Genomic DNA, 21,490 nt, shown 5'->3' on the forward strand with positions numbered 1-21,490 from the left:
ATTACAAGAATGAATTGTCCTCAGTCCAAATCTGCCATCTGCCCTGAGCTGCCTCTTACTGGGGCTTGGGACTGGGCAAATACAGTGTTGTTGCTGTTGTTTTTTCTATCTTCATTCTCACTGGTAAATACCTCTTATGTAATAATGGCGTTTTCCAAACTCTGTGGCCTCTGGATTTTGTATATTGACCCTGCCCCCTTTTTTTCTCTGCCTTGCTCAGTCACTCAGTTGTGTCCAAGTCTTTGTGGCCCCATGGACTGCAGCCCATCAGGCTCTTCTGCCCATGGAACTCTCCAGGCAAGAACACTGGAATGGGTTATCATTTCCTACTCCAGGGGATCTTCTCAACCCAGGGATTGACCCTGTGTCCGTTGCATTTCCTGCATTGGCGGGCAGATTCTTTACCACTAGCGCTGCCTGGGAAGCCCCAACAGGGAGCGAATGGTAAACATGAGGATAATTTTTAATAAAACTGTTCTCGGGTTCCTATCTGGCAACTCTTTTCTTCTTGTGTAATCCTATTGGCTCCGATATGTGCAGAGAGGTTTGAGTCAGGAATTGAAAATTTTGTATTCACTTTGTTGGAAGGATCGATTTTCTTCTATTTCTTGAAATATAAAGAATAAATGAATGTCAGAAATATATTTCTGACAGATTTACCTCATTTATTCATACTTTTTTGTGTGTTTATTTTTCAGCTCTCCTACAAGCTTGCGTTCCCCATAACCAGCATGTATGGTTCAATATTTACAGCCTGGAGGATCCTTGAAGTAATGAGAGAAGAGTCTGCGGCAAGTGACTGGCTGGCTTCCGTGGAGTCACTGCTCCCTATAACCACAGTGATCCCTGCTCATGTCTTTCTTCTGCTGGCTTACCTCCTTGTTGAAGATAAGGGACGAAATCTTCACCAAATACTGAAGGTCACTACAGAATTAGCCCAGGCCGATTCCTCTCAGGTAAAGCGAGAAAATAATAGAACAGTAAGGAGGGAAAAGATTGACATTGGAATCGAAAATTATTCTTTCTTTGTGGATGATTTTTATCAGTTTTAAAGTACAGTTTTCTTTTTTCTTTTCTATCTTTATTTTCCCATTTTTTTCCCCTCCTTCCTCTGAGTTGATGTATGTTTAGTGATGCGAATATTTTCTTTAGTGAAAGCACTTCAAGTGAGAATCTACACAGGATGCTAATCTGCTGTTTTTGTTATTGGTGGATTTGCTAATTTTTTTTAACATTTTCATTAACTCTTGCACCCTATTCCAAGATGCATGGCCCTTGGTTCTAATATCAATCTTTTAAGGTGGAAAAATTAATTAATTCAGAATAAATGTGTCTATATAATAGGCATTAATCTCTTTTTAACTTCTTGGAATTTAATCCTATTTTTAGTCAGCCATTTAATAAGCAAAAAAAAAAAAAATACTGGGTCCTTGCTATATATGGTACTGATCAACATGCTGGAATGTGAAGACAAAGAGTCATTTTTTCTATCTGTACAGTTCTTAGAATATAATAAAGACGTCAGACATTATTAATAAAGTCCCTCCTCCCCCTTTTAATGAACCATATATTTAGCATGGGCATCTGTAATTTTTTTCCATTGGGTCGAGTGTCTAAAATGTATTTCCTGTGAAGGGAAGGATTTCATAACCAAGTAGGTATGGTGTTTTTATTATCTTCTTTATCTTAGTGCCTGTGCTTGTATTCCTTTTTAAGCATGGTATGGAAAAAGTCCATCTCTTTAAGGAAAGTTATATGTTCCTTTTGGAACACAATTTGATGGTAAAGGTGGGATAAGTGAGTTTCTTTAAGATGTGAAGTTAGTGTATGGGGAATTCTTTTTTGTCCCCAACTTGTCGCACTAATTCCCTTTCGTCAAGTAAACAACTGCTGATATGTAACAGAAGTTTTCCCTCTGACTAGACCTTTTCTGGTCTGATTCTGCAAGTGGATCCGTAATGTACTCAAAGCACCTCTGTCTTACGGTGTATGAGTAATGTGAGTCATTTCAGCCTGCTTCCTGCTTTATCTCTCTTCACCTTCTGTAACAATCCTGATTCTACTGGATGCTTTTTTCACTGTTGACACCTTGTTGGATAATCTCTTTAGGATAGTAAATGCACAAATAATGCCTAGAGATAATCTGAGGAAGTCATTCAATAGGTTACCTGACCTATGTTTGCCACTGGTATAAAACATATGTTGTATCAGGAAATACATTTAGTCTTTGAAGTTTTAGTGTGATCCAGTATTCTTATAGACATTTTTCATGATTACCATGAAATGGAAATGGTTAGGAAGCACTGGAGTGACCATCCAGGTTCATTTATTTATTCAATAAAAGTCCTTTAAGAAGCAGTGCTATTAACATAAATTAAAGTAAATATAATGCTCCTATTGATAATTTCTTAGAAGTTTTGAAAGAAATGAGAAAAAAAGGTGTAATTTTGCTTGTTAAGGTGAATGGTGAGGTAAAATGTTTAAATATAGTTACCCAAATTCATGCAGCAGCAAAGGCAATGTAGTTAATTAATAAGAACATACAAGTGGAGTTAAAGTCTTTTGAAAAGTATAAAAGAAGACTAGAAGTGGGAGATAGTGTTCTTTTCTTCTCTTTTCGTTATGAAATAACCATATCATATCATTTCTCTGGTCTTTATAAATAGAAGGAAAAGCAGCCAAAAGGTTAAGAATGAGTATTTTGAAAGCATGGGTGTACCTAACACTGATTCTTGTTGATGTATGACAGAAAACCACAAATACTGTAAAGCAATTACCCTTCAATTAAAAAAACACCCCCCCCCCCCGCCAAACACATAAAAAGAATGAAAAAGAAAAAACAAGTTCTCTAATTGTGAATAACTGCTTGAAGTAGATTCAAATGGATGCATTAGGGTCACGATCTCTTATTGGAGGAGTATTTTCTACTTCTTTCATTAAGTTGACATGACTACATGACATGTATTCTTATTTCACGTGTGTTTGACGTTTCTTACTTTATAAAAAGATAGTGTTGTATTTTAGCAATCATTGGCTCAAATTCATGGGGGAGTAGATAAATACTAAAGAAAAGTCTTAGCCTACTAGTAAGCAGATGCTAAGTTAATAGGTAGGTAAAAGTAAGAATTTAAAGGCTATCTTCTACCTCTATATGGGCTTATCTTGGTGGCTCAGATTGTGGAGAATCTGCCTGCAATACAGGAGACCTGGATTTGATCTCTTGATCAGGAGCTCCTCTAGAGAAAGGATAACCTCTTCGTAGAGTTTACTGGCGAACAGTATGCTTATCTAAGTATTGTGTTTGTATAACACCATAATTTATTATAAGAATCCTACTGTAAAATCTTGTGAAAGAAAATCTTTTAAAAGTTTGAAAGATATGCCAGGTTTGAAGTATATTTGGTATGATGGTTATTATTTATTATGAGACTAATGGAAATTATTTTTGATAGTACTTATCAATGTAAGTTATCAATATCAACTAATAATTTTAGAGTTAATAATGATGAGAAAATATACCTTTTTAAAAGTGTAATTTTTTAAACTTAGATTTATTAAGGAAAAATTTACATACATTAAATTCACTCTTTCTAAGATTACAGTTTGGTGAGTTCTGACAGTTATATACAATCACATAATCACCACCATAATCAAATAGAACGTTTTTATTTGAATCAGTCCAAAAAGTTATTTGTTTTATGCATGGGTATTCAATGATTTCAGTAGCATTTGTTGAAAAGACTATCTTTCTTCCATTGAGTTACCTTTTGTTGAAAATCAGGTATTCACATCTTTGCTGAAAATCAAGTGTTCGTTTAATATTATATCTGGATTGTCTCACTTTTTGTAATGTTAAGATTGATCAGTGCATTCACATTCTATAAGCCTGATTCTCATAGTTCCTTATTAATTAGTCACCTGATGATTTTATTTTATTTTTAAATTAATTTATTTTAATTGGAGGATAATTACTTTACAATATCATGATGGTTTTTACCATATATTGACATGAATCAGCCACAGGTGCACACGTGTCCCCCCATCCTGAACCCCCTTCCCACAGCCCTCCCCACCCCATCTCTCTGGATTGCCCCAGAGCATGGGCTTTGAGTCCCCTGCTTCATGTGTCGAACTTGCACTGGTCATCTATAAAAAAGTGATTATTATTCTTATCATGCACACTGATGGATCCCCTTCCCCCCTGAGTTTTCATCCTCCATCCCTCCTCACCTGGTTCCCCTGTGGCATGCATTTTCCACTGGGTTTAATACATTTATGGCTGTGGAAGTCTAATGGAGCTAGATAGTCTGAAGGAAACTTGGCCTTTTGAGTACCATTTTAGTTAACTGGATACAGATGACGGTGTTAAGATAACTAGATAGTTACTCAAGGCTACGGCAATAAATCAACACTTGAAAAAAAAGTAAGAAATGTTTTTCCTCCATGTCTAGAAATGCTGTCAGCAGTTACTAATAATCCATATAGTTCTCTTACCCAGACATCATGAGACATACTTTGCAGAAGATATAAGCTCAGGCCAGGTGGTGCTCAGTAAAAATTAAGTGCCTTTTATATTCTTGGAAGGAATATCTTAGAGTGTTCTGGGGAAAGATCCAAGAATAAGCATTCTCTGTGAATTCCCATGGAGGTCTTGAAAGTTTTAAACACATTGATTTAGTTTAGAGGAAGATTTTCATATCTTAGTCTGTGCTTATAATATATGGGAATGCCATCTAATTCCTAAATTAGTGTTTTTTCTGGAAATTGCAGTTGATAGATTCATGTACTTTTTGGTTATGTTTCTGTAACAGTTCCTGCCTTTCTGGTACTGTGAGTAATTTTGTTTTGCCACAATTTGATATAAATCATTCAGTCTGCCCTAAGAGATGCCTGAATGACAATTGAAGCATATGGTTTCATGGCTCATAAACAGTAATGTCCAGTTGGCCTTATTCTTTCTTCTTCAGAAAGCTATTTCCTACCTCTGTGATTTGTCCAGATCTGGCCATATCTAGTTTGAAATCAGTGGTGTGAATATAAACACAATCTCTAATCAAGAAATAATGTGGATCCTAGGCCTAAATGGGGACATTTTATGAACTTTAATTTTATAGTATTTAAAAAAATTTATTGGGGTATAGTTGATTTACAATATTGTGTTTCAATGTATGGCAAAATGAATCTGTTCTATATATCTACTCTTTTTTAGTTTTTTTTCCCCGTATAGGCCATTAGGGAGTATTCAGTAGAGTTCCCTGTGCTATACGGTAGGTCCTTATTATTAGTTATCTACTTTATATATAGTAATGTGTATATGCCAATTCCAATCTTCCAATTTATCACCCTACTTCTATGGGCTTCCCTGGTGGCTCAGATGGTAAAGAATCCACCTGCAATGCAGGAGACCTGAGTTCGATCCCTGAATTGGGACAATCCCCTGGAGGAGGGCATGGCAACACACTCCAGTATTCTTGCCTGGAGAATCCCCATGGACAGAGCAGCCTGGCAGGCTACAGTCCATGGGATCACGAGGAGTCAGACACAACTGAGTGACTAAGCACAGCCTTACCCCCAGTAAACATAAGTTTATTTTCTACATCTGTGACTCTATTTCTGTTTTGTAGATGAGTTCATTTGTATCTTTTTTTTTTAAATTTCACATATAAGCAGTATCTTGTGATATTTTTCTTTCTCTGTCTGACTTGCTTCACTCAATATGACAATCTCTGGGTCCATACATCGGAGAAGACAATGGCAACCCATTCCAGTACTCTTGCCTGGAGAATCCCATGGATGGAGGAGCCTGGTGGGCGGCAGTCCATGGGGTCGCACAGAGTCGGACACGACTGACGCGACTTAGCAGCAGCGGCAGGAGCAGGTCCATACGTGTTGCTGCAAATGAAGTATTTCATTCATTTTTTTTTTTTGTTTGCAGCTGACTAATATTTCATTGTATATATGCACCACATCTTCGTTATCCATTCCTCTGTTGATGGACATTAAAGTCACTCCTATGTCCTCTACATTGTAAATAGTGCTGCAGTGAACATTAGGGTGCATGTATCTTTTAAATTTATTTTATTTTATTTTTTCAACTACACTGACTAGGACTCCAGTACAGTCTCAAATAGAATTGATAATAGCACCTTATTTTATTGCTTGTTTTATTATAGATTATTTCAATAAGTATGTTGTTCATATTTTTTAGAGTATAATTACTTTACAGTGTTACGTTGGTTTCTGCCATACAACATCGTGAATCAGTCATAACTATATACATAAATATCCCCTCCCTCTTGAACCTCCCTCCAAGCCCCACCCCTATCCCATCCTGCCCCTCTAGGTTGTCACAGAGTGCCAGGTTGGGCTCCCTGTGTTATATAGCAGCTTTCCACTAGCTTCATGTCCTGACTATTGTAAATAGTGCTGCAGTGAACATTGGGATCATATGTTTGTTTTGAATTGTGGTTTTCTCAGGGCATATGCCCCGTAGTGGGATTGCTGGATCATATGGTAGCTCTGTTTTTAGTTTTTTAAGGAGCCTCCATGCTGCTCTGCATAGTGGCTGTACCAGTTTACATTTTCACCAAACACAATGGGTGGCTTCCTTTTGTCCACACCCTCTCCAACATTTTTTTCTTTGTAGATTTTTTGATGATGGCTGTTCTGGCCAGTGATCTGTACTGTGTGCCTCTTAATCATACTTGATGGAGGGTGGGATGATTTGAGAGAATAGCACTGAAACGTGCGCATTACCATATGTAAACTAGATGGCCAGTGCAAGTGTGATGCTTGAAGCTGGGTTCCCAAAGCTGGCGCTCTGGGACAAACCAGAGGGATAGGGAGGGGAGAGAGGTGAGAGGGGGTTTCAGGCCTTTTCTTCCTCTCTTCCTAACTCTCCTTCCCATTTTGAATTATGTTTATTTCTTTGCCAACTCTGACTGACGCTGATTTCAAGTAATACCCACCCATATTCCTTCTGGCAGCTTCAAATAAACTTCTCTCTGTGTCTGCCTGGGGTTCACCCTCACCCCCAATTCCTCACAGTACTCTGGCCCCTTGAGAAGAAAAGGATATTGCTCACCTCTTAAAACCTTCTCTAATATCTATTAGCTTAGTTAAATTATATTAACTGTAGCATTGGCTAATTAGTATAATATTTGTTATAATTATTGTGTAGTGATATATGAAATATATAATAATTATTATCTTAGCTATATTATTGACTGTACAGTACAATACAGCTTCCCTGTAACTATTGGAACTGAGATTTCTCTACCCAAAGCATTATATCCTAAAGAATAATAGAAGTGTTGGAAGAAGCTACTTTTTACATAGATGTGTGATTCAACAAAAGCCTCCTATAGGTTATTAGCTACTCAATAGTATTTCTTAATAAATAGATGTAAAGAGAACACCTGACAATAGATTATATTCTCTTTTGTAATCCAGGCTGCTTGCTAGTGGTTTTAAAACGTAGGAAAATGTGTTTTCTTTCTATGTTTCTACTTATATTGTTAAGCATTTATGGCAAGACTAAATACTTAGACATCTGAATGGAACATTAATCATGCAAATGAATAACTTTTCAATAGGCTGAGATGGTTTAAAGTAAAATCGTGCAGTAGCTTAGTATTTCACCTTCAGTGGAAGAACTCTAACTGCTACATGTAAGGCATAATAATTTCTTTTTAACTTGTTTATAAAATGAAATATGCCAAAGAAGAAAAATTTATGAATTTGGCTTTAGAGAACCAAAGGTCTCCTCCTTAGCTTCCTTCACTGAGGAACTTAACAAATTTTTTGTGAAACCCAATGCCTCTTTCAAACCCTTGGTACTTACATGCTCTGCTCTTGTTTGTAAGTGGGGTAGAGTTGTGTTTCTTTGGTTTGTTTGTTTCTTTCTTACTTTGGTTTTGGTTGCGTTTACAACTCTGTGGACTTTTGCTTTCTTTTTACCTTTTGATTGTTAAGTCTAGCTAGAGGTCTTAATGAAACAATTACAACCTTTGATAATTTTATTTTATCCTTTGTAATGTTTTCAGGGCTTTTTTTTTGGTGTTGTTTTGACAGCATACCCATGTTTGAGCCATTTAAATCACTTATGAGGGCAGGTTCATGGCCTAGGATGTGCTGGTCTTTTAGAAGTCATAGACTATCAAACAGTAAAAAGTTGACTTTCAGGGCAGAATCCTGTGATGGTTCTCCTCTGGGTCATTAGCCATATTTTAACATGGAAAATGAATAGGAAATGTGTGAAATTTAATGGTCTGTAAGCTACTGCTGTGAGAAAAGGAGAAAATATATTCTGTAAAGGATCTTGCACAGAGCCTTTGGACACATTGCATTCTGTTCTGTTGTCACTGAGTTCTATGAATTGCTGCCCCCCTGAAGTCAGCCTGCTTCCTGTGTTCTTCACACCAGCACAAAGAAGCCAGAGTGTACAGTACTTTTAATAAAGAGCTTTCCAGATAAGAAATGCTGTACTACTATTCCCTTGTAGCCTTAGTATCGATTATGCCTAGAGCAAAATTGGGATGAGCCTGTCAGCATGAAACAATTAGACAAAGAGAAACACAGATGAAAATACAAGGTCAAGTATCTACTCCATCCTGTGGCAATATGTTTATTTGTTCTTTATAAACCCCACATAGATTATCTGTAGAATGAAATGTTTTTAACTGGCATTTAAATTTTTTAATATTTTTTCAGGTTTTTTTTTTTGCATGAAGCCTAGAGTTTATACTCAGGAAAGCAGTCCTGTGTCAATTTCTTACCTTTCCTGAGTTCCTGAGTGCTCATAGTAGGCTGAGTTTCTTCTAAGAAGACTACAGAGTATGAATTGCTTAAAATTCTCACTGATAGAATTGTTGTGATTTTTCAGTTTAACCCTATATCGCTGTGACACTCACTGGCTTACTAATAGACTGAAACAAAAGCCATTTGTCTTGTTGTGTCACTGAACAGTGAGTAACAGAGAGGATGCGGGTGGAATTTGCTGAGCATGGGGCCTAGAACTGCATTTGTAACAGTGGAGTCTGTCTGCTCCGAATTGACTATTAGTTAGCAGTAGCTTTGTATTCCGCTTTAAACCTGCTTGGAATGGGCTTCTAGTGCTGGCAAAGGACTCACAGGGTAACAGATTTTGTGGTAACTTTGAATTTCATAACAGGCATGCGGAATTCTTCTAGAGGGAGAAATACATGAAGTCCACCACTGCCAGAATGTATTTTTTCTTATTTAGTCAAGAGGGCAGGAAAGGAAGAAGAAGGTATTGGCCCCCTGCCTACTTGTATCATGGCCAGACACCTCAGGGTGAAGCTGCCAGTAGGCATCTCCTACCGTTTATTCTTCAGCCTTTCAATAGTCAGCCCTTCATGCGCCTACTGGCCATCTGTATGACTTCTTTAGAGACATGGCCTTTTAGTGAACAAAAATGTAAGTTGTAGTCGCTTTATTTTGAAAACTAACTTTTATAAAAAGTTGCGAAAAATCACACCTTAGCTTTAAAGTCTGAAGTATTTAAAAGGTTTAATAAGATATGCTATTCATTTAAGAGCTTGACAGGGCATTAAAGAATCATTTAGTAAGTAGTCATGAAGAACCTCTTTGGGGCGCACAGTTTAATTGGAACTTGGGATACAAAGATAATTATTGGTGGATTCACAGTGCGTAGGGAAGATGGCCAGTGTACAGTTAGAATATTCTGTGATACGTGCTATGATGCAGGGAAGCCTACATGGTTGTAAAAGCCCAGAAAGCAGTGGCTAAGTCGTAATAGGATACCTGGGATAGGTGAGGCATGAGCTGTTGCTGAACAAGTCCAAGTTAAACAAACATCTTTGAAATTAACTTGTAGAGTCTTATTGCCTGTTTCTATTACAAATGAAGTGCTACTTTTTATATACAACACTTACGCGATCCTTTTTGAGTGCTACCGTTGGGCAAAAGGTGGGAATAAATAAATTTTTGGAGGTACTGGAGTGTTTTATGTGGTGAACCGTAGGTTCATTAGCAATACCTTTCTACTTTGGATTTAATTTTCTTGTAAAAGAAAGTAAAGGGAAGTAAAAGAAAGCTGTTGATACTTCATCACAATTAAAGCCACTCTCTGATAGCTGTAATTGAGATGATGGGCCATGATTTGCTGGGTTTAGTGGGAAAGGTTTACTTCAAAATTACTAAAGTTAAACAACTATGTGAGCTCCCTCACTGGAAGTCTTGAGACTTAACGCTATTCCTTTGTCTTTTCAGCACACTGGGGTTCTACCCTACTAGTGACAGTTATGAGCTTTTCATAATAGATAATACAGTGGACATCTTGGCAAGTTTTTAGAGTAGTTGATATACTGAAATTGGGCATTCTAAAGTCAGTTTACTTCAAATGGGTTAGATGTCTGGCTCCACATTCAGTGGAGCCAGACAGATAGTTAAGAAGTGGGATCATTTCTACATGTCAGGCTTCTGGTGTATTGGTTGGACTTTTAGAGACCACGTGTCTTGCCACTCTAGTTTATGCACACTGTTGTGGTAGTGGTTGACATCTGCATTTAAGAGAATTTGTGTATTTCTTTTCTCGATCTAAAGAAAACCAACATACAAAAAAATATGTAATCTGAACTTGTCATATCACAAACAGCATTAAAGATAAATAAGGACAAATTAACCATCCTGAAATGTCCTATAGTTATCGTCAAAGGAAATTTTCAGTGAATCACAATTAGGTTTGGAATTCATAAAAGGAATTCCTCAAGAGAACCTGTGCCTCCCTTGTTTTGCCTCCTAGTAGCCTTGCCCAAGGAGAAAGCAATGGCACCCCACTCCAGTACTCTTGCCTGGAAAATCCCATGGACGGAGGAGCCTGGTAGGCTGCAGTCCATGGGGTGGCGAAGAGTCGGACACGACTGAGCAATTTCACTTTCCCTTTTCACTTTCATGCATTGGAGAAGGAAATGGCAACCCACTCCAGTGTTCTTGCCTGGAGAATCCCAGCGATGGCGGAGCCTCGTGGGCTGCCGTCTATGGGATCGCAGAGTCGGACACAACTGAAGTGACTTTGCAGCAGCAGCAGCAGCAACCTTGCCCAACTGCTGGGTTTGACACTTATTTTGTTGCCTCGTTGAATTAATACACAAATGTATTAGATGTATGTGCCCACCATCCTAGAAACAATAAACTCTTTTCCAATATTTGCATGTGTTTTCCAGACTAATTGAGGAAACGGTGTGGAGTCCAGGGACAGGGTTTAGGTTAGATTACAGTAAAATCTTATTAAATGAAATCCTATTAATTTAGTGTTCAGGGTAATTTTATATAGGCTGAGTTAAAACATAAGCTGATGTTGATGCTATTGTTTTTAGGCAGTTTGAGCTTGCTCATTTGCATTAGTACAATGAATGTGCCAGTTTAAAATGATCAAATTAGCTATTCATTAAGACCCATCAGCAGGGACTGGTACTTGGCAACACTTGGCTAATTAGTTTGTTAGAGTATATACGTGACAGTAATCGAATTTTATTTCCTTAACATTTTTCTCTAATCCAGTCTTGTCTACCTTCATTGTTTCTCGTAGTCTGAGTTATTAGTGATAATTATACTGGTGGCATTTTACGGTACTTACGTGTATTTAGTTGTCAAATTGTATTCAAGCTTTAATGGTGCAACTTGATCTGCATTAAGTGGAATTATCATTTAGCTTGAAACACTGTAGATATCTTGCTTTTATTAGGTCCCATTTTATTTATCAAGCATTTTTAAGCCATTGGTTTAATCATTCAACATGTATATATTACATACCCTCCACATGGCAAGTTCAGGTGATACTAAGATGAAAGGACACGGTCTTTGTTTCCAGGAATCATAGATCCTAGTCTGTTGCCAGAGGTATTAAAAATTACTTTTCAGTACAAGGTGGCGATTGCCATTGTGTAGGTATATAAATGTCTCTGGAACACATAGGAAGAAGTCCACGGGTTTCCCTGATGTCGGGGACTGGAAAGCATTCTAGCAGGATGGGAGAGCATATGCAAAGACACAGATGTGTGGCAGGTGACAGTGGGTAACAAGACTGCAAGTATTAACTGTGCCATATTAAGCTAGGATATATAGGGGGAGGAAAATTGATCCTGGAGTGGATACTGGACAGTTATTTGGAAAGAAGATACAAGAGCCTTGCAGTCAAGCCGGAGATGAGAATTTATCTAAAGTATTGAGATAATGGGACATAGAGGAGATAAAGTTATACAACAGAATGTTAGAATTTTCGGTAGGGACCTTAAGATACTAAAATGAGTTTTGATACAGAATACCCTCTAGAATTTGAAGAGTAGTAGGAATAAACCTCAAGGCTGGAGTACTATTACAATTTTTAGCCTGTTACTCATATCAAGGGTCTAGAAGTTAGGAAATGAAAGGTTAGGTGAAGAAAAGGGGGAGGATTCTTGGTGAAAGTTGCTGGAGTCTGCTGAGTCTTACAAGAGCCAGCCCCTTATCTCAAGCCTGGTGACAGAGATTGCAATGAAACTCCATACCCCCCATCCAGCTTGACATGGACCCCTTGCAGCTGGAGTGGGCAGACATTTGCAATGAGTTGATGACTACCTCCCCACCCACATCTAATGGGAAGTAATGGGCGGGCTGGCTGCTGGGATAGTGGAGACAAAAGAAAGAGTACCACCATGCAGGAATTGACTTGTGTGTGTGCCTAGAATTTATTCAAAGCAAAAGATATGTTAGCATTTCCTATGGATAAAATGTGGGCAGCAGGGGCAAGGCAAGTATAGTGGAATTGTCTCAGCTCATTTTAGAGTTTGCTTAAGAGGCATATGGACTTCCCTGGTGGTTTAGCGGTAAAAGAATTCACCTGCAATCCAGAAGCCACAAGAGACACAGGTTCGATCCCTGGGTTGGGAAGATCCCTTGGAGGAGGGCATGACAATCCCCTCCAGTATTCTTGCCTGGAGAATCCCATGGATATAAAAGCCTGATGCGCTACAGTTCATAGGGTGGCAAAGAGTCGGACACGACCAAAGCAACTTAGCACTCATGGGACATATAGACCTCTGCTCAAAGAAGCGGAATTCCTAGATGGAGTGGAACAATCAAACTGGAAGAGAGCATCTTATCTGCATCAAAAGTCTAAACAGAACTTAATCTTACAGGTTTGGGCTGCTGACCATGGAGCAGTAGGAGAATCTTTTTGAGCAGGCGGGGTGTAAGGACACTCCTAGCCTTGTAGCAAAGGAGTGCTGATGCTACTCCTCAGAGGAGCCTGCCCAGATTCAGAGATGGGAGGGGGAAGCCAAGAATATTAGCCTAAATTAAAGATAGTAAGGTTAAGGGAACTCCTAAGAATTCCTCCAACTGTCACTATAGCCCTTTGCTGCAGAGATTCTGGATAAGCTTCTCAATCTCATCAGCAAGGCAGTAAGAAATGGATGGACATTCCTAGGTTTAAGCTTCTGTGGGCACTGAATGATGCTGAACCGTTTATTATCATAGAGATTGCCAGATGGTTATTTCATTTCACACCTTTTCCTCTGGTTTCCAATTTTAAATTTTTTGTGCTTTGCTGAGATTTACAATGGAGTCTCAAAATTCACTTTGTCTGAAGTTTTTCTTGGTAATGCCATATTGTCTTTATAATTAACAGTGCATTGTTGAAATGTTGTGAAACATAAAAGTAATTACAATAACCAGTTATGCTCATTCTGTCCCTTTTCATGTTTTTTTTAATTTTGGTTTGTTTTTTGGGATATTAGTAGAATTTCATTTGGTCCACATAGAAAGGAGAAACCTTATACACATTTCTGTTTCCTGGTGAATTCTTAGTACCTGACTTAGAGTGCTCACTGAGCAATTTGATGAGTTCTTAATTAGTTTTTGAAACCAGGGATGCTGAAGAAAGTCAGGAATCTTTTTTAAAACAGTAGAAAAACGAAGAATCATGCATGTATATACTAGGTCATCTTAAATCAAACCCTAGCTGAAGCTGTAATGACACATGCTGTTCATGAAAGACTTAATATAGTCCTTCTAATCAGATGAATTGTCTTGTTGTGCAAAAACTGTTATTACACTGTGTGGGAAACCAACCATGCTGCAGGGGGAAAAATTAAATCGCCTGACTGAGAGGTCACTTGTGAATAGTAACACAAGATCTATTACTGTTATTAGAGACTCTGGAGGACATTCACCCTTTTATGGTCTTTCAACTGCTGGAATGAAATATTTTAGTGGTAAACGACACCCTTCTGGGAGATCCTCCTAAAGATTCATTTTTTGGTGTTTGTAAAAAAAAAAAAAAAGGTGGGGGCCAGGTGGAGGGCCTCGGCGGGGTGGCGGGGGCGGAAATCACATTGTTCCTTTCAGATCACTTTAAAAATGTACTTATTTCGATTTGGTGTGATGACAGTTGCTTTTAAATGTTCCTCATTACACCATTCTTAATCTAAGTCTATTAGCCCCATAGTTTATCTTTTGTAACATGTCACGCACATTCTGTAATATTTTCCATAGGGAAATTCATGATAGCATACAAGCTCAGAGACTAGGATGTATGTGGTTTATGTCAAAATCTGGATTAAGCACTTTAAAATACACAAAATGAAAAGTCTATGGGATTATTTTGTTTATCTTTTTTAAAGTCTTTGTATATAAAACATTATGTGAGGATATATTTTAGCTCTGTGTGGCAACCATGCTGAGCATTAATTTTAGGAAATATTTTTAGAAGGGAATGAATAGCTATTGATCTGAGTTGAAGCTTTATAACACAGTTATTAAATTGGGAACCAGAGTACCTTTCCAATAGATTGCATTCATTATAAACTGTCAATCCATTTGTTATAGTTTAGTACCACTCTGGAATCTTCTGCCTTTTTGCTGTTTTGCTATATGGTTGCAAATAGTTTTTGTGAGGATGAGAAAGAAATAAGACTAACTATCAATAGCTTTGCGAATAATTTGGGTAGATTTTTTGTTGATTTTGAAGTCAAAGAACTGACTTTTTTCTTCCCGTTATTTGACTGCAGTGTCATCTTTCCTTCTTCTGAAGCTTCGTTTATTGCCCCAAAGATATGGAACTATTAGAGTCTGTGAACAGGCATATAAATTCTGTTGGATTTCTCAGTGCCTGCTTTTGTTACAGATATTTTGTTGGGTTCATTAAAACGTATCTGTTGAAATGGGGATTGGTAAGAAGGAATAGAGGGAAGAGACTACATTGTCAGTAAGAATAATATATAGATACATGAGCTTTACCTGAAAATAAGAATAATTTTGTAAAATGGGAGATAAAAATGCTTTTTCAGGTTGCTAATGAGAGGCTTGACCTAGCTGCTGCTGCTGCTGCTGCAGCATCTTGGGGGATGATGAGAGATGCAAAATGCACTGTTGCTAGGCAACTCTCAGGGCTGCCTTTGGAGCAGGTTCATATGTGCTAAGAGCTAATGAATCCTCATGTCTGCTCTTTGAAACTGTTCAAAAGCCAGTGAAGACATACCCAGGCATTTAACGTTTACAAGTACCTGAACCATTCTTGCCATGCCATTTAACCATTAAAAATTAAGTTGACCATTTAGTGGGCACTGAATGTTGCTTATTTTTTCAAGGTAGATCAAGATTTTTGCCCTAATAAGTACATTTTCAAAAAGGAGCACAGTAAGGATGAATGTTTTGATCGATGCTTATTAAATTATTCTATATGAAGGCTCTTTTAAATTTGAATGCTTCCCCCTCAACAAAGTGATAAATTTGTTGGTACTGGCCTCTTTAAGCCTCATAGAAAGTTTTTAATTAACATTGTCTTCATGCCTTGCTCAGCCCAAGGCCATTATTTCTGAAGATGATAGGAATCTGGAATCCAGAATTAATTTTGTAGGTGACTTGTCTCAAACTCCCTGTCACCCTACCAGAAAATTCCTGGACAGCAGTCGTAAGACAAGCCACAGAACATGAATTAAAGCCTGATATGGATCAGATAATGAATCTAAATATTTGTAAGATCCTATCCAATCTCTAACAATACCTGCCTCTCAGAAGTATTATAATAGCTATGAGTTACGAAAAAACATTGTGAAGTGCCATATAAATGCTGTGTTTTACAGTGAATTTCAAGGGATTGCCTGAATTTGTAAGAATTTTGTGTTACCAGATAATTAGCTATTATTCAGGCTTATTAATATTTTGATGTAGAATATTGATAATCATAGTGAGATTTCTAGCCTATAACCATTTATATTTTGACTGAATTAACCTGTGTTTCTCTTAATTTCATAGCTCCTAGAATCATGTGATAGAAAGCACTCAATAAATATTTATTCTTTAAAGTTTTATTGAACCTCTTGTATAGAATATATGTATTGTTTTGTTTCTTGTAATGTAGATTCATTATAAACCTGCATATACTTGTGTTCTCTAATCTCTAAGATGAGGATAATAGAAGAACCCACTTCATTAAATTCTTCAGGTGGGTTAAATGTGATAATCCACTATATAATACCTGATTTATAATCAGTGCTCAACAGAAGTTATATGTGATTAAAATTGTGGTTGATTTTTATAGCTTCTTTATTTTACAATTATTTATCTGCTACCTTATGTTCCAGGTTCAGTGCTAGGCTATTTAGCAAGATAGACATGTTCCTTGCATATCTGAGACTTACTGTCATTCTTTGTTCCCCAAGTACATGAAAAGAGGGACGTTAACTGTTTTAAGTGTTCTTGTGTGTGCATGTGTGTGTGTGTGTTTTAAACTGCATTTAGATGCATACAGGAAATAGAGAATAGTGCTGCTCAACAGAGGTATATGAGCCATATGCACAGATTTAAATTTTCTGGTAGCTATGTTTTTTCAAAAGTGAAAATAAATAGGTGACATTAAGTTAAAATATTTTTTATTTACCTCAATTTATCTGAAATATTATTTCAGTATATAATCAACATATTCATATACATCTTTGGTATGAAACTTTCCAAATCTGGTGTGTATTTTACCCTTCAGCACATCTCAGTTCACACTCACTACCTTTAAGGGCTCCTTAGGCACATGTGGTTAGCAGCTACTGGATTGAATAATACACATGTACAGTAAAAACAAAAACCTAGTGTTCCTTTCTTTGGTATAAGTATACCAAGAATTTAGAATACTCTTCTTATTGATCTTACTTGGCTAAAATAGCCTCACAGTCTCTGCAGTGGAATAGAAATCTGAAATAGTTAAGAACAATAATTCTTAAAACGGGCTTTTCCGAAAGGTGCTAAGAGGGTGATAGAATGTCAGGCAGATCTTTTTGGGGTGGAAGTAGTCACACAGTATGTTAATTTTTCTTCCTCCTCAGGTCAGCTTTGAGTTTAATTCAGCTCTCATTTACTGAGTATTTGCTGTATGTGTGGTCTTGGGTAAATTCAAAAAGAATAGGAACAGAGTTGTTACCTATAAGGCGTTCACAGAGTACGATAGGCAGCAGTCTTGAGGATGAATGACTGTTACCCAAAGTATACTGAAATAAAGGTGTTTACAAAGCTAGAGTGACAAACAGGGCTTGGGGTATTCTTTGCCTAGAAAAGGACAAACATTTAGACATTTTAGACATTTTTTAGACGTTTTTCATGGTTGTGCATGTGTGCTAAGTTGCTTCAGTCATGTCTGATTCTTTGTGACCCCATGGACTGCAGCATGCCAGTCTCCTCTGTCCATGGGATTCTCCAGGCAGGAATACTGGAAAGGATTGCCATGCCCTCCTCCAGGGGATCTTCCCGACTCAAGAGATTTGTCTCTTGCATTGGCAGGTGGGTTCTTTACCACTAGCACCACCTGGGAAGTATTTTTTGTGGTTAGTACATAAGTAGTTGAACTATCATTTTGATAAAGATTGAACACATACAAGGTTCAGTAAGCCAGAAGGACTAGATTGTCTTGAAAACTAAGTTGAGCAAGAAAGCAGGGGAGAAGCGTAAGCAGATTTTGTTCCCAGATGGGATCCATCTTCTTTGGGCAGAAAGTCTGCAGTCTGTCTCATTCCTCCACTGAGCCTTCGCTGGGTTCTAATGCTCCCGCATCTACTTCCTACTGTTCTACTCCTATAGCTTCTGGACATTTAATGCAAATTCAGTCCCATCACATACTGAAAGACTGCTGAAAAGAAATTTGGTGAAACAACATTACTATTTAAATTGCATTTATTAATATAAATAAAGTAAAAATATTTTACTGAAGTAATATTCTTGTAATATATAATTGTAGTATGTATCCAGACAATATAGTAGTATGTCCAAGTAGTCATAAACAAATACATTTGTCTTAAGGCACTTTCTTCCCTCTGAACCACCCACAATATATTCGCATATATGAACACAAAGCCATTGCATTATACTATATATTCCTTTGTGGTTTGTGTCTTTCTCTCATTAATACAGTGTAGTCACCTTTCTGTGCTAGTTTGTACAGATCTAATTTATGGTGTTTGAAGGTTGCTGATGTTCTACAAGGTATCAACAGTTTAATGTATGTCATTGTTTCTGTATTGATAGATATTTAAGTTGCTCCTGTTTTTGTTGTTGTTGTTATTGCTGCCATTAGAGATAATGTGGTAGCAAACATCTGAAGAATTCTTGGGCATGTCAGCCTTTTATGATAGCACTGTTCAACACAGAAGTTTCTGCAGTGAGAATGAATAACTGTTACCCAAAGTATACTGAAATAAAGGTGTTTACAAAGCTAGAGTGACAAACAGGGCTTAGGGTGTGTTTTCCAATATGGTAGTCACTAGCCACTTGTGACTTTTGTGCAGTTGAAATTTGGCTAATGTGACTAAAAGACCAGAGTTTTAATCTTATTTAATTTTCATTAATTACAAATATAAGTAGCTGTATGTGGAAAGTGGCTATTGAATTGGGCAGCCCAGTGCTAGAATTTCTCCTTTCCTCAGAAAAAAGCATGCATGCGCGCTAAGTCGCTTCAGTCATGTCCAACCCTTTACAACCGCATGGACTGTAGCCTGCCAGGCTCCTCTGTCCTTGAGATTCTCCAGGCAAGAATACTGAAGTGGATTACCGTGCCCTTCTCCAGGGGATCTTCCCGACCCAGGAATTGAACCTGTGTCTCTTACATTTCTTGCATTGGCAGGCGGATTCAACCACTAATTCAACTTGCCACCTGGGAAGGCCATACTATTTAGTATTTTGCAGTTATCAAAGTTTGAATTGTTGTTTCCTTGTTCTTATATCTTCATTTCTGTCTATAGAAATTATTTTCTATGCTTTTAACCCTCAAAGTTGAGTTTGGCTTATTCAGTCAGTAATGATGGAAATTTTAATTGTGAGTTCCTTGAATAAACTACAAACTACTTGAGAGCAGGGTCTGTCTTTTTCTCAGCTCTGTTGTTAAAGCTTGACACAGCACCCAGTGTGTAGTTGTTCCTCACATGTTTCTGGCTGTTAGGTATATAACTCATGGGAGAATTTACTGTTGTTATGCATTGAGAAATACTCTAGAAGTTGCTCTTTTAAAAAATTCTACATAACATTTGTGTTTTCTTCATTGCTAGTTTCTTTTAAGGCAGAATATGAACTGCTTCTGGGTCAGGAGTCTCCAAGACTATGCTCTGGTTTGTTGATTTGCTTTAAGGACTCACAAGACCCATTATCTAGTTCCAAATACAACTATGATTTATTACAGCTAAAGGGTAAAAGCAAAATCAGCAAAGGAAAAGGTTCATTGGGTGAAGTCCAGAGGAAACTGGGCACAAGTTTCCAAAAATCCTCTCTTAGTGGAGTCGCACAGAATGTGCTTAATTCCTCCAGCATGGAATCATGACAGCACATGTGGAGTGTTGTCTAATATGGAAGAGCATTAGAGACTCTGCCCAAGGGTGTTACTGGGGGCTGGTCAGCTCAGGCACGAGCTTCCCTGGTGGCTCAGCTGGGTAAGAATCCGCTTGCAATGCGAGAGACCTGGGTTCAGTCCCTGGGTGGGGAGATCCCCTGGGGAAGGGAATGGCTACCCACTCCAGTATTCTGGTCTGGATAATTCCGTGGACTGTGTAGTCCATGGGGTCACAAGGAGTCGGACACAACTGAGCGACTTTCACTCACTCAGCTTAGGCACAGCATTAGCATTGCAACTGTCTGTACAAACAGTTTAGGGACATTTGTATCAATAAAGAATGGTAGGAACCTTCCCAAAATCCACTTTCTGAGACTCTACCTAACGCCTAATTTTGCAAGGTGGCTTTTAAGGATGACATTCTCAAGCCTGCCATGTTAACTGTTTTCTGCCCAGATATTTGCTTAAATTTTGGTTAATTGAAGCTATGTTTTATATTTTAAATAGTAGGTCCTGGCAATTTCTTCTATTATTCTTCTTTTTAATATTTGAATATATAAGTATATATACCTTAAGCAACTTCTCAATAGATGGTTATCATTCTCTTATTGAGCACCTCTGGTTACAGAAAACTTACTGCCTTCTAAGGCATCCCACTCTATTCTGTAAAAATTTCTCTTAAAACTTCTTTTCCATATTAAACTCAAATATGCCTTTCAATTTGAACCTTAGAATGAAAAACCTAGCTTGTCTTTTACATGTTAACCCTTTAAATTTCATAGGTAACTATTGCCTGTCTTCAGTTCTACTGTAGTACAGGAAAACAGAGTTTTCTGTTTCTCTTTGTCCCTTTTCCTTTGTGGTTATAACAATAAATTCTATTTATAGTATTTTTTTCTGAGATATGTTTTCCATATTGTATGGAGTTTTAATAATATGAAAGGTTTTTTTTTATTGTTTTGCTTTTTTCTTTTAAGCTAATTTACTCTGACATAATGTTGTATGTATATTGGGGGGAAGTCTTGTCTCCTACATTTTATTGAATTTCTGATTAAAAAAAATACATTTATGTGATGAGACTCCTAGATTAGGAGATTTTTAATGTTTTATTTTTTAAAATTTCAAGCATAATCAAAAATGGATGGATAGTATAATAAACCTGATTGATTCATCCCTTAGCCTCAGCAATTATCATTCCCCAGCTGGTCTGTATCTTCTGTACCCTCCACTCTCTAGTCCTCAGCTCAGAAATGTTATTTTGAAGTAAATCTCAGATTAGAGCTAAACTTCTTAAATAAAATTTGAAAATTTTCTCTTTAGAAATATTGTGTCATCACCTTTTACTCCCCCATAATTATGTGAGAATGTCTGTCTCACTGTATCTTTACATTACGTTTTAGAATTTTAAAATATTTCAAACTTCAGTATGTGAGGAAACTATCTTGTTTTCATTTTCAATTTTAAAAATTGGTAGTGAGATTTAAAGTTTTTATTCACTGCTTTTGTTTTTCTCTTTGAATTTTAGATATGTATGCTTCGCCCATTTTGGAGGGGGTGGATTCTGTATTTACTCAAGAATCTTTGCATTCTTTAAGTATCAAATCTTTGCTTGAAAATTGTATGTGCGTGTGTTTTCTTTTTTTGTAACTATTAGTCAGTACTTTC

The 21,490-nt window shown here is 37.3% G+C and overlaps 1 protein-coding gene across 2 annotated transcripts in view; it reads left to right on the forward strand.

Annotated features, from left to right (window-relative positions):
* FOCAD (focadhesin) overlaps nucleotides 1–21,490 on the forward strand; it is a 305,222-nt gene that overhangs the window by 115,439 nt on the left and 168,293 nt on the right. For both annotated transcript variants that reach the window (XM_069576651.1, XM_069576652.1), the window contains exon 11: nucleotides 699–956. In XM_069576651.1, coding sequence (XP_069432752.1) covers nucleotides 699–956 — 258 coding nt within the window. The remainder of the gene's footprint in view (nucleotides 1–698; nucleotides 957–21,490) is intronic.

This window comes from Ovis canadensis, chromosome 2, assembly GCF_042477335.2.
Source record: "Ovis canadensis isolate MfBH-ARS-UI-01 breed Bighorn chromosome 2, ARS-UI_OviCan_v2, whole genome shotgun sequence".
Classification (NCBI taxonomy): Eukaryota; Metazoa; Chordata; class Mammalia; order Artiodactyla; family Bovidae; genus Ovis; species Ovis canadensis.